The sequence below is a fragment of the Rhinichthys klamathensis genome, unplaced genomic scaffold (assembly GCF_029890125.1).
Source record: "Rhinichthys klamathensis goyatoka isolate OS25496 unplaced genomic scaffold, OSU_Roscu_1.1 h1tg000776l_1, whole genome shotgun sequence".
NCBI lineage: Eukaryota > Metazoa > Chordata > Actinopteri > Cypriniformes > Leuciscidae > Rhinichthys > Rhinichthys klamathensis.
In genome coordinates this window covers 230,606-240,271 of record NW_026607175.1, presented here as the reverse complement: position 1 = coordinate 240,271, position 9,666 = coordinate 230,606, and the positions used below count along the sequence as shown (strand labels likewise).

At 43.3% G+C, this 9,666-nt stretch overlaps 1 protein-coding gene across 1 annotated transcript; it reads left to right on the top strand.

Annotated features, from left to right (window-relative positions):
• Positions 1 to 1,316: 1,316 nt before the first annotated feature.
• On the top strand, positions 1,317 to 3,862 carry LOC130077746 (zinc finger protein 850-like). The gene is made up of 3 exons (XM_056243081.1): positions 1,317 to 2,134; positions 2,396 to 2,675; positions 2,927 to 3,862. Exons 1-3 carry the CDS (start codon positions 1,317 to 1,319, stop codon positions 3,860 to 3,862), a joined length of 2,034 nt encoding a protein of 677 aa, XP_056099056.1.
• Positions 3,863 to 9,666: the final 5,804 nt, after the last annotated feature.

The window sequence follows — 9,666 nt, the reverse complement described above, 5'->3', positions numbered from 1 at the left end:
TAAAGCACAATAAAGTTTTCGCACTATATTCCAAGACTTCTAAAGTCATTCAATAGCATAATGTGAGGTAAAATGAATATTAACTCATCTCTCCTCAGTCATTCTCCATTCAGCATTCAAACAGTGCGTCACGTTCGGTTACGACAGTAACACGACGACACTCTCGTCAAGATCAATGTTCCCATTATTATTCTTTATTTGTAGATAAAGGTTTATGGTTTGCATAAAATGACGTTATCTTGCTGGAGTTTATCGCCCTTTCTAAATCACATTCCTTTCTCCCGTCTGTTGTCTGTGGTGTCTGTTCGATAACAGCACTGGAGTAGAGTGCGCTATGAATTGTTCTTCATACGCACTGTAACTGAAATTTAAAACTGTTAAAAGAAAAGGCACAATAAACCGTTAAAAGAAAAGGCTCAGTAAACTGTTGGATAGATAGAATACACTAAGCATAGATAGATATAATCTCTTCGCTTTGAAAAGCTGCACGCTGTGACTTAACGTTGCTTCAAGTGCATCATTCTGCGCACGGGAAGCGTATAATCGATTTGCCGCTCCTATTGGAGCCTTTCATATTATAATACTTAGGGGAGGTTTAAACACCTCGGGCAAGGGGGCGTGGCCATGGGAATATCACTCATGGGCCACGCCCCCTCCCCCTGGGGAAATGGGCCTGCCACCACAGTTAGCCACCACTGTGTTCGCCGCGCGACCAGCTGTGCAAGCGTTCAGTCTTAAGGCCCTTGCACACTGAGTCCGAAATTTTCGTATGCGTTTTTTTTTCGTATGCGTCAAATACAGTATTTGTATAATCGCATCAATTGATGGTATGGTATAGTAAGTCTGTGAAGATACGGGCATCGTTTTAAATTGACTTAAAACTGGTACTTTTTGGGTTAACTCATTGTTTTCATTTTTAAAGAACATTTAAAAAATAAAAATACATTTAATAAAAATACTTTTAAAACTTCCTCTTTATATCTATCTTCACATTTGTCCTCATTTATTTGAATTTTGAGAATTTAATGCTCTATGTTAATATTTTAGACTCAATGGAAGTGAATGAAGACAAACACCATCGGTTTCAAAAACCTGAAGATGGAAACACTGTTGTTTCACAGACTGAAAAGAGTTTCACACCGAAACAAGCTGGAAAAACTGGAGTCAAAGGATCTATCACCTGCTCTCAGTGTGGAAAGAGTTTCATTCGGAAAGGAGGCTTAAAACAACACATGATTATTCACACTGGAGAAAAAACGTTCACATGCACTCAGTGTGGAAAGAGTTTTGTTCGGAAAGAAGGCCTAAAAAAACACATGATTATTCACACTGGAGAAAAACCGTTCACATACACTCAGTGTGGAAAGAGTTTCACAACCAAAAGCAATCTCGAAGATCATCTGCGCTCTCACTCTGGAGTGAAATCGTTCAGCTGTGATCAGTGTGATAAAACATTTGTTGGGGTATCAAGCTTAAGAAAACACCTCAAAGTTCATGCTGGTGTGAAGCCTCACTTTTGTTCTTTGTGTGGAAAGAGTTTTATATATCTGCAAATTTTAGAACTGCATGAGCGTATTCATACTGGGGTGAAACCTTATATGTGCTTTGACTGTGGGAAGACCTTCACTGCATCCAGTGGCTTAAAAAGACACCAGAGAGTTCATACTGGAGAGAAACCGTACAAGTGCTCACTCTGTGGGAAGACCTTCACTACATCCGGTGGCTTAAAAAGACACCAGGGAGTTCATACTGGAGAGAAACCGTACAAGTGCTCACTCTGTGGGAAGACCTTCACTACATCTGGTAGCTTAAAAGGACACCAGGGAGTTCATACTGGAGAGAAACCGTACAAGTGCTCACTCTGTGGGAAGACCTTAACTACATCCGGTTGCTTAAAAAGACACCAGAGAGTCCATACCGGAGAGAAACCGTACAAGTGCTCACTCTGTGGGAAGACCTTCACTGCATCCGGTTGCTTAAAAAGACACCAGAGAGTTCATACTGGAGAGAAACCGTACAAGTGCTCACTCTGTGGGAAGACCTTCACTACATCCGGTGGCTTAAAAAGACACCAGAGAGTTCATACTGGAGAGAAACCGTACAAGTGCTCACTCTGTGGGAAGACCTTCACTACATCCGGTGGCTTAAAAGGACACCAGAGAGTTCATACTGGAGAGAAACCACACAAGCCACCTTCTCTGCATCCGGTGGCTTAAAAGGACAGAAGAGAAACTGGAGAGAAACCGTACAAGTGCTCACTCAGTGGGAAGACCTTCACTACATCCAAGGGCTTAAAAAGACACCAGAGAGTTCTGCATCCGGTGGCTTAAAAGGACAGAAGAGAAACTGGAGATAAACCGTACAAGTGCTCACTCAGTGGGAAGACCTTCACTACATCCAAGGGCTTAAAAAGACACCAGAGAGTTCATACTGGAGAGAAACCGTACAAGTGCTCACTCTGTGGGAAGACCTTCACTGTATCCGGTGGCTTAAAAAGACACCAGAGAGTTCATACTGGAGAGAAACCGTACAAGTGCTCACTCTGTGGGAAGACCTTCACTACATCCGGTGGCTTAAAAGGACACCAGAGAGTTCATACTGGAGAGAAACCGTACAAGTGCTCACTCAGTGGGAAGACCTTCACTACATCCAAGGGCTTAAAAAGACACCAGAGAGTTCATACCTGAGAGAAACCGTACAAGTGCTCACTCTGTGGGAAGACCTTCACTACATCTGGTGGCTTAAAAGGACACCAGAGAGTTCATACTGGAGAGAAACCACACAAGCCACCTTCTCTGCATCCGGTGGCTTAAAAGGACACCAGAGAGTTCATACTGGAGAGAAACCGTACAAGTGCTCACTCAGTGGGAAGACCTTCACTACATCCAAGGGCTTAAAAAGACACCAGAGAGTTCATACCTGAGAGAAACCGTACAAGTGCTCACTCTGTGGGAAGACCTTCACTGTATCCGGTGGCTTAAAAGGACACCAGAGAGTTCATACTGGAGAGAGACCGTACAAGTGCTCACTCAGTGGGAAGACCTTCACTGCATCCGGTTGCTTAAAAAGACACCAGAGAGTTCATACTGGAGAGAAACCGTACAAGTGCTCACTCTGTGGGAAGACCTTCACTACATCCGGTGGCTTAAAAAGACACCAGAGAGTTCATACTGGAGAGAAACCGTACAAGTGCTCACTCAGTGGGAAGACCTTCACTGTATCCGGTGGCTTAAAAGGACACCAGAGAGTTCATACTGGAGAGAAACCATACAAGTGCTCACTCAGTGGGAAGACCTTCACTGTATCCGGTGGCTTAAAAAGACACCAGAGAGTTCATACTGGAGAGAAACCGTACAAGTGCTCACTCAGTGGGAAGACCTTCACTGTATCCGGTGGCTTAAAAAGACACCAGAGAGTTCATACTGGAGAAAAACCGTACAAGTGCTCACTCAGTGGGAAGACCTTCACTGTATCCGGTGGCTTAAAAAGACACCAGAGAGTTCATACTGGAGAGAAACCGTACAAGTGCTCACTCAGTGGGAAGACCTTCACTGTATCCGGTGGCTTAAAAAGACACCAGAGAGTTCATACTGGAGAGAAACCGTACAAGTGCTCACTCAGTGGGAAGACCTTCACTGCATCCGGTTGCTTAAAAAGACACCAGAGAGTTCATACTGGAGAGAAACCGTACAAGTGCTCACTCTGTGGGAAGACCTTCACTGCATCCAGTGGCTTAAAAGGACACCAAAGAGTTCATACCGGAAAGAAGCCGCACCAATGCTCTTCATGTGGGAAGGGTTTCTCTGGATTATCTAGTCTACAGGAGCATAAGAAAAAGCATTCCCCGAAGGTGTCTAAATGAGCAAATGTTCATGTTCAGATGATCAATGACTTGTAAATAATTTGATATTCGACTAAGCAAAATATGGAATTTCCTTTATTAAAGTAGTTTAATCTAAAGTTAGTAGTGAAGTTTGATTGTTTTTGACAAGGGGAACCCTTGGAGAAGTTCAGAGTTGTTGTGTATTGCATTTGTGATTATAAACAAAAATTAGGCTGAGATAGCTAGTGAGTAGTTGAGTTTACATGTTGGGCGTGACGTTAAATATCCACTGACAACCTGTTTTGTTAAGCGCATTGGACTGACAACTGACAACCCACTTGTTAACGACCAGGTTTTTCTAGACAAAAATTATGTCCTACCTGCAGAGCCGTTCAAATAATAAGGAAGAAAGAGGACATGGTCAGCTTAACTGAGACTCAGTTCATCTCTCTCTCCCTTGGTCTTTATCCAGTCTCTCCATGCCAATTACTGAAACAAGACGCAGGTGTTTGTCATTTAAACTTTACCCACTTACGCACCACTTGTCTCCCGGCTCTCTCCTGTCACAGACCTCGCTAAACCATGCCCCCCTCACCACAACTACATTCAGATTCATCAATCTGAATTAATTAACTCCGAATGTAACAAAAGTTGTGCATGTAAACATAGCCACTGTAAAACAGTTTCAGAGGCTGTTGGGTCTGATGGCAGCTTCATCCAACGTGATACCTTTTGCACTGCTTTGACCATTGCAGTGGTGGCTCAAGACCAAGGGGTTTTCCCCGAGGGGGAACCCACTTCATATGATCAAGGTCATGTGCAGGTGTCTGTGAAAACCTTGGAGATATGGAGAAAGCCTTGGTGGATACCATGGTACAGATATGGCTGAGGCTACGTCTGTATGCTTTCCCCCCGATTGCTCTGTTCCTAGAAGTTCTGGAGAAGGTCAGCCGGGATAGAATAAGTCTAATACTACTAGCGCCATACTGGCCGAGGCGAGTGTGCTTCTCTGACCTAGTGTCCCTGCTCGAAGGCTCTCCCTTGGGATTCCAGTCAGTAGGGACCCTCTGTCTCATGCGGGTGGCACGGTCCTTCACCCCCGCCCAGAGATATGGAACCTGTGGGTTTGGCCTCTAATGCGGCCAACTCATAGACCCAGGTCTCTCAACTGAGGTTGTTGAGACCATACTTTATTCCAGAGCTCCATCCACAAGTAAACCTTATGCCTTGAAGTGGGGAGTTTTCGCTTCTTTACTGGATCGCAGTGGGATCCAGTAAACTGCCTGGTTGTTTCAGTGCTAGAGTTTCTGCAAGATAATTTTCACTGAAGGTGTACATGGTGGCCAAAGCTGCTTATCGTATCTCTTTGGGTGGCGCATCTGTGGGTTGAAACCCATTGGTGACACGTTTCTCCTGTAGCTCTTCGAGGCTGAGGCCTGCAATTCATACCAGAGTTCCAGCCTGGGACCAGGCTATTGTGTTAGAAGGATTATCTACGGCTTCCTTCAAACCCCTTGAGACTGTTTCAGAAAAAGTTCTGACCTTAAAGACAGTGTTTCTTCTAGCCATAACTTCTCTTAAAAGAGAAGGAGATCTCCAGGCCTTGTCGTTCCCCTACGTTTCTTGATTTCGCACCGGGGATGGTCAAGGCATTCCTTTACCCAAAGCCGGGCTATTGTTTTGCAAGCCTTCTGCCTTCCTCCCTTAAGAGATCATGACCAGGAAAAGCTGAACCTTGTGTGTCCCAGGTTTACAGGTGGTCATATCTTAGTTGTGCTTTCAGTATTTACACAGTGTTCTGCCCCCGCTTCTGTGTGTGTATGGCACGGCCTAGCCTGTTACATCAGCTCGGCAGATAGCTAACAGTTTCCCCAAGACAAAGAATGAAGCTTGTGTATCCTTTCCAAACTTTACTCAGAGAGCACTGTAAAACTGCAAAGAACAATACATTTCAGAATTTCATTCGGATACAGAAGTTGTTGAAGAACAATATTGAAATATAGTGTATTAAAACATATAAAACAAATGCGCTAGCATAATGTTAACTTCAATGGGAAATTACATTACGAAGCTAATGTTTAGCATATGTGATCAAAATACACATTTAGAACGAACTCACTGCATTAAAGTATTTCGCTACTAGTATTCTTAGTGCTAGATGTCAAGATAACTGAATGACTTCGTACTTACAGGCAAACGTTTATTCAGGCCAAATGAAATCGAGAGAGAAAAAATATGAGACCGTTTACTTCACCTGAGAGCCATAGAACTGACGCAAACTACTAGTAAAATGTAAACATTACGCTACGTTAGGAGCCACCACAAGAGGTCTCTCTTTCCCCAGATAAACAACAGAACATAACACACAGACAGGCACTTGTAAGCATGGCCTTTGGGCCTTGTTGTTCTCAAAGCATCCTTGACGCAGTGCGGGTTCCCTCGAAAAGGAAAGTCTCAGGTTACGACTGTAACCATTGTTCCCTGAGATGGGAACGAGATGCTGCAGCATCCTGCCACACTTTCTTCATCCCTGTGATCGACTTAATTCGGCAAACTGAAGGTATCGCTGGCCATTCTGGATGTGCTTTTATGCTTTCCTGGTCATGACGTCACCCGCCTGTAACGTTCACTCTTGCCATTGGATTGAGTTGACAAACGTGCTTCAGACGCGATCAAGCAGAGGTTTTCCCAAAGTGTCCTTGTCATAGAGACCAGAGCGGTCACAAGGAGAATCACACCAGGCATCCGTTTAAAGGTTGTTTCTAAAGAAGTTTAATACTTTAAAGGGGTCATCAGATGCCCATTTTCCACAAGTTGGTATTATTCTTTAGGGTCTTAATGTAATGTTTGTAACATACTTTGGTTAAAATTCCTTAATGGTTGTGTAAAAAACACCCTTTTTACATCCTCAAAAATAGCTCTGTTCACAGCGACCCGTTTCGATGCATGTCTCTTTAAATGATCATGAGAAACTGCTCACCCCCCCACCCCCCTTCTCTTCCATTGGGGGCGTCATCACAAGGCACATAAAGTGCTGTCTTGGTGGACAGTATACAAATGGCTGAGGGCGGAAATATGCTATTATGGGACAGTCCGTCAGTGGTGTTGGGCGGAGCATGAGCAATATGACATATTGCTTAGAAAATCCAAACGGCTTGATTATTGAGAGTGTTTAGACTTTTGAAGGATTAAAAAAAGGATGGAGTGAATGGATTTTTTTCATTGTATGGTGGTTGTGTCCACACACTGCAAACACACATTTATATGCAAACACAATATAAAAGTGAATTTTGCATCCGATGACCCCTTTAAAGGCAAGGAAGTGCAAAAGATCCATACAACAGTGGATAAGAGCAAAAAAAAGGATACAAAAACTGTCTAAAAACAAGCACTGTTGACGTACTAAACCTAGCACTAACTTCTTTAACTAACTGTTGGAGACTGAAGTTTCTCATGCTCAAGCAGCATTAACACCTTTGCCTTAAGCTCCAAACCACTCTCTGTTCAATAAATATTGTAATTTGCACAACTGATATGTCCTTAATTAGTTAATTTTAAATAATAATTGTACGGCCTCCCAGGGTGTGCACATACCTAGAGGTTAGGCCCACTCTTCTAACAACAGGAAATAAAACACTAAAAAACCCACATGAACAATTATATTATGATGCATGATATAAAGAATAAAGCCAGCTGCCATATCATCCTGTAGCCCAAGACTGGTTGCCCACTGAAGCTAAGCAGGGCTGAGCCTGGTCAGTACCTGGATGGGAGACCTTCTGGGAAAACCATGTTGCTGCTGGAAGAGGTGTTAGTGAGGCCAGCAGGGGGCGCTCTCCCTGGGGTCTGTGTGGGTCCTAACGCCCCAGTGTAGTGACGGGGACACTGTACTGCACCGTCCTTCGGATGAGACGTTAAACCGAGGTCCTGACTCTCTGTGGTCACAAAAAAATCCTTTGAGAAGTCTTTCGAAACGAGTAGGTAACACCGGCATAGTGGCCAAATTTGCCCATTGGCCTCTGTCCATCATGGCCTCCTAATCATCCCCATATACTGATTGGCTTCATGACTCTGTCTCCTCTCCACCAGTAAGCTGGTGTGTGGTGGGCGTTCTGGCGCAATATGGCTGCCGTCGCCTCATCCAGGTGGAGCTGCACATTAGTGGTGGTTGAGGAGATTCCCCCTTCCATGTAAAGCTCTTTGAGTGCCAAGACAAGCGCTATATAAATATAATGAATTATTATTATTATTAACAATAAGGACACAATTTTGAGGGATAGAGAAGTAACATTGGGTCTCCATCACAGTCCTTGACACAGCGTCTCGTTCCCTTCTCAGGGAACAAGGGTTACACTCGTAACCTGAAATGATTTATATTAGCACTCAGCCTGATTTCACTTCTGCTCTTTAACTCTCTGCTTGTTTGCTGGAAATAAAGGCGTGGATGAAACATAACTTTCTTAAATTGTTCTAAAACTGATATTTTGTTAATTGACACTTCAATTAATGTTAACAAGTGTAAGAACTTAAATCTTGCCATGGACAATAGCCTAATTTCCCCTTCTGTCCAGGTGTAGAATTTGGGTGTGATTTTTAATGTTCCAAAAAAAAAAAGTGTCTTCACAATATTGTCTATATTAGATCTTTTCTTTCAAGGCCCGATGCAAAAAGGCTTATTCATGCCTTTATTACATAAAGGAGGTTTGATTACTGTCATTTACTTTTTTCAGGGTCTACCATCAAATTCTGTTTGGTTGCGATAAATACAAAAATTCAGCTACTTGTGTCTTGACTTACAAATCTTCACGCCTGTGGTTCTTCAACTGCACTGGCTTCCAGTGCACGCATTGGTTCTTATTTTAACTTATAAAGTTGTCTCCAGTTTACATTTGTGATTTGGTTACAGTACACCATCCATACCTTCCTGTTCTCTCCGCTCTGCTGGTTGTCTCTCTATTATCCTCTCTGTAAACCTAAAACCATTGAAAGGCTTTTTCTTGCAATGCTCCAGAATTGTTTTTTCCCCCACAAAAGTTATAGAACTAATTATCTGCTTCTACTTTTTATTTTGATAAACATGACACAACATAACATTGCCACTACATGAAAAGAGATTTTACTGTTTTAAAAAACAGATTTGTGTGCTTTAGTGGAACTGAAGGTGTGAGAACAAACACAAAACACGCGTTATCGTTGTCATGTGGTGGATTCGGCCAATCGTGGAACAGTTGTGTCATCAGAGCTCGTGAGCCGCTCTGGAGAAGCTGCGCAGAATAAATTAGCCTATCGTCACTCTCTCTCCTCCCCAACCACGAGAGGACACGCCCCCTACTGCTGATTGGCTCACTCTCTCCTTCCCAATCACAAGAGGACACGCCCCCTACTGCTGATTGGCTCACTCTCTCCTTCCCAATCACAAGAGGACACGCCCCCTACTGCTGATTGGCTCACTCTCTCCTTCCCAACCACGAGAGGACACGCCCCCTACTGCTGATTGGCTCACTCTCTCCTTCCCAATCACAAGAGGACACACCCCCTACTGCTGATTGGCTCACTCTCCTCCCCATCATGACTGGACACGCCCCCTACTGCAGGTGCAATCAGTCAGGTGAAAAGGTGTTAATTTGTGATGTTTTTACTTCTTATGTCACTGACCCATAAGCAACTCATGTTCACATTTATTTGAAATGTGAATCAATCATATATTCCCCAATGATTGGACTTATCTCTGGATATACTGTATATATATATTAGTGCCATCAAATCAATAAATCACATCTAACATAAAAGTTTGTTTATATAAAGTGTGTGCAAGTGTGCATGTGTAATGTGTTCTAATATAT